The following is a 2500-nucleotide window of genomic DNA, read 5'->3' as shown; positions in this document are numbered from 1 at the left end:
AGCATAAATACAAATAGAAAAGCACATACAAATACAAAACAAAACAAAACAGCACAAACACACACACACAAACACACAACCATACATGTAAATGCAAATAGAAATACACATACAAAAACCAAAAAAAAAAAAAAAAAAAAAAAAAAAAAAAAAAAAAAAAAAAAAAAAAAAAAAAAAAAAAAAAAAAACAAAAAAAAAAAAAAAAAAAAAAAACAAAAAAATAAAAAAAAAAAAAAAAAAAAAAATAAAAAAAAAAAAAAAAAAAATAAAAGAAAAAAAATACAAAACAAAACAGCACACACAAACACACACGAATACCAAAACGCACACAAAAACAGCACACGCACGCACGCACATACGAACACAACCCTCACACACATAACCCCCCCACCACCCTCCTCCTCCCCTCCCCTCCCACGCCACCTAGACGGAAAGACATGTAAATTCATCGGCGGTAAATGGCCAATCCAGCCTTTCATACCCACTTACATACGCACACATGTAAATTACAGCATCGCACGCAATCACACATATACTCACGAAGAGTTACGTGTCGGTAGCTAAATGGTCAGCAAATCGCTTTCCATTATTGATTACGATCACTTGGCGCAACAACTGGTTTTGATATCTCGCCGTGGCCAAGTGGCGTAACCTGTTATTTAAGCTCATTCATTTTCTCAATTATAGTCTGGAGGGAAACGAGAGTATTTAAGATTCGGTGACCAATTAATGATTGGGTGATATATGAATAAGATTTTTTTTCTTTTTCTTTCTTTGCGATGTGATAACGTCTTTTTTTCTTTTGTGTAATTATTTCATATAACGATCATGTTTTATTTTTTTCCATATTCCTTTTATTATTTTACAAACGATAATGTACTTTTAGAGTGTGAATAGTCAAGTATTCTTAAGTACAGGTGAGAGTTTTAGCTGAGTTGTGAGAAACTTTAGCTTTGCACCGAACTCCATTCTTTACGTAAGTGTTTCTTTATGATTTGTTTGCCCGCGTTGGTTATAAATTGCCGAGCTTTTAAAAAGAAAAATGTTCTGAGTTATGTCTTAGCTCGAGTGACCAGCGCACTAACGTATAACATAAGTAACGATAGGTTATAGCAGTGAGACTGAAAGTGACTGTTTGCATAACATTTACTCGTCCCTCGTGGCAATGGCGTGTAGCTAGTGAATAGCCCTCGTGCGTGTTTCCGCGTTATATATGTATATAAAACAAAGCATAAAGATTACCCCATTACTTTCCAATGACAAAAAATCCTCTGGGGCTTTTAAGCTGAGCCGAAGGGTCGAGTCCTAACGTTCCGCCGAGTCGAGGCTCGCAGGAGGGGCGGAGACGGTTAGGATCTTGGAAGTCGGAGATTAAGGTAACAATGCAGGTCAGTGGCATGACCTGAGGTCAGGCGAGGTCATAGCCCGGTGTCATCATACCGCCCGAGGGCTCGAGATTGCTGACGAGTCGGATCCGGGCACATGAGGCTCGTGATTGGTCGATCACGGGCACATAAAGCCTGTGATTGGCCGATTCCGCACAAACATGGCTCACGATTGGTCGGTAGGATTATGTACTGTCACGTGACCAATGGGTGCTTGCATCGTTTATGTCAAGCTTTTTATCCCGATGGGTTTCGTTCCTTTTCGATATATCATCGTCCGCTTCGGATTCGATTTTCACATGCGAACAGCTCAAGCTCACATCGCTCAAAATCACATTTCAATCACACATCCACTCCCCCAAAACAAAACCAAGATCCCTTTACAAAACACTCCTCTCAAACTACACAAACAAAAAAGAGACTAACTAACCATCCATTACCATAAACACACCCGAACCATAACTCCAAAAAAAACGATACAATAAAAACTCCCCTAAAACAGAGTATTGCACATCCCGCCCCAGAACGAAACGCAAAGGAACAGGTGAGTGACGCTGGGCGACTGTGAGCTCGGTCGTGCGGGGTCAGTTGCCAACACACAGGCGTAGCAATAAGGAGTTCCCTTGCTAAATCTCCCGTATTTTGGAGAGACAGAAATTAGAATAGGAGAAGAGAGACGCCAGAGAGAGTGCTTGTAGTATTTTTGTTTGTTGTTTATTTTATAGTTTTATTGAAGAGGAAGAAACGAGTTGCAAGGAAATCTGGACTTTTGAGGAACTTTCGTTGTTTTTGAGTGTGATTTTTTTTGTTGGTGTTTTATTTTTTTGCAAAGAAGAGACTATGGCGGCTCGGCTCAAGCAAGGAGGTCACGAGAGTTTTCTAAACAAACTCCTACTTCTAAGAGAACAGGAAGTCCTTAACCTATCAAAGAAATTGCACAATCAAGCTGCCCTCGACTCAGATGTCAGCTCAGGTAAGAAAACAGTTTTCTATCTATACCTATAATGTTTGTACAGGTAAGTTTCGATTTAGAAGTGTGTTAGTGTTGAGTCTAAATCTGTAAGGATACGATCTTGTTAAAACATGATTTCGGGAAAATGTTCAAAAGATTCGAA

The 2500-nt window shown here is 39.1% G+C and overlaps 1 protein-coding gene across 1 annotated transcript in view; it reads left to right on the top strand.

The window, feature by feature from the left end:
• The first annotated feature begins 1956 nt into the window (after nucleotides 1–1956).
• LOC122258579 (uncharacterized) overlaps nucleotides 1957–2500 on the top strand; it is a 22206-nt gene continuing 21662 nt past the window's right edge. Inside the window, exon 1 of the mRNA XM_086547176.1 lies at nucleotides 1957–2358. Within this exon, the coding sequence (XP_086403302.1) occupies nucleotides 2226–2358 (133 nt within the window). The 5' untranslated portion in view covers nucleotides 1957–2225. The remainder of the gene's footprint in view (nucleotides 2359–2500) is intronic.

This window comes from Penaeus japonicus, unplaced genomic scaffold, assembly GCF_977035675.1.
Source record: "Penaeus japonicus unplaced genomic scaffold, GWHDUDI00000001_assembly GWHDUDI00000019, whole genome shotgun sequence".
In the NCBI taxonomy this organism is placed as follows: domain Eukaryota; kingdom Metazoa; phylum Arthropoda; class Malacostraca; order Decapoda; family Penaeidae; genus Penaeus; species Penaeus japonicus.
Note: the sequence above shows the minus strand (reverse complement) of the source record. Positions and strands in the feature narration are given on the sequence as shown.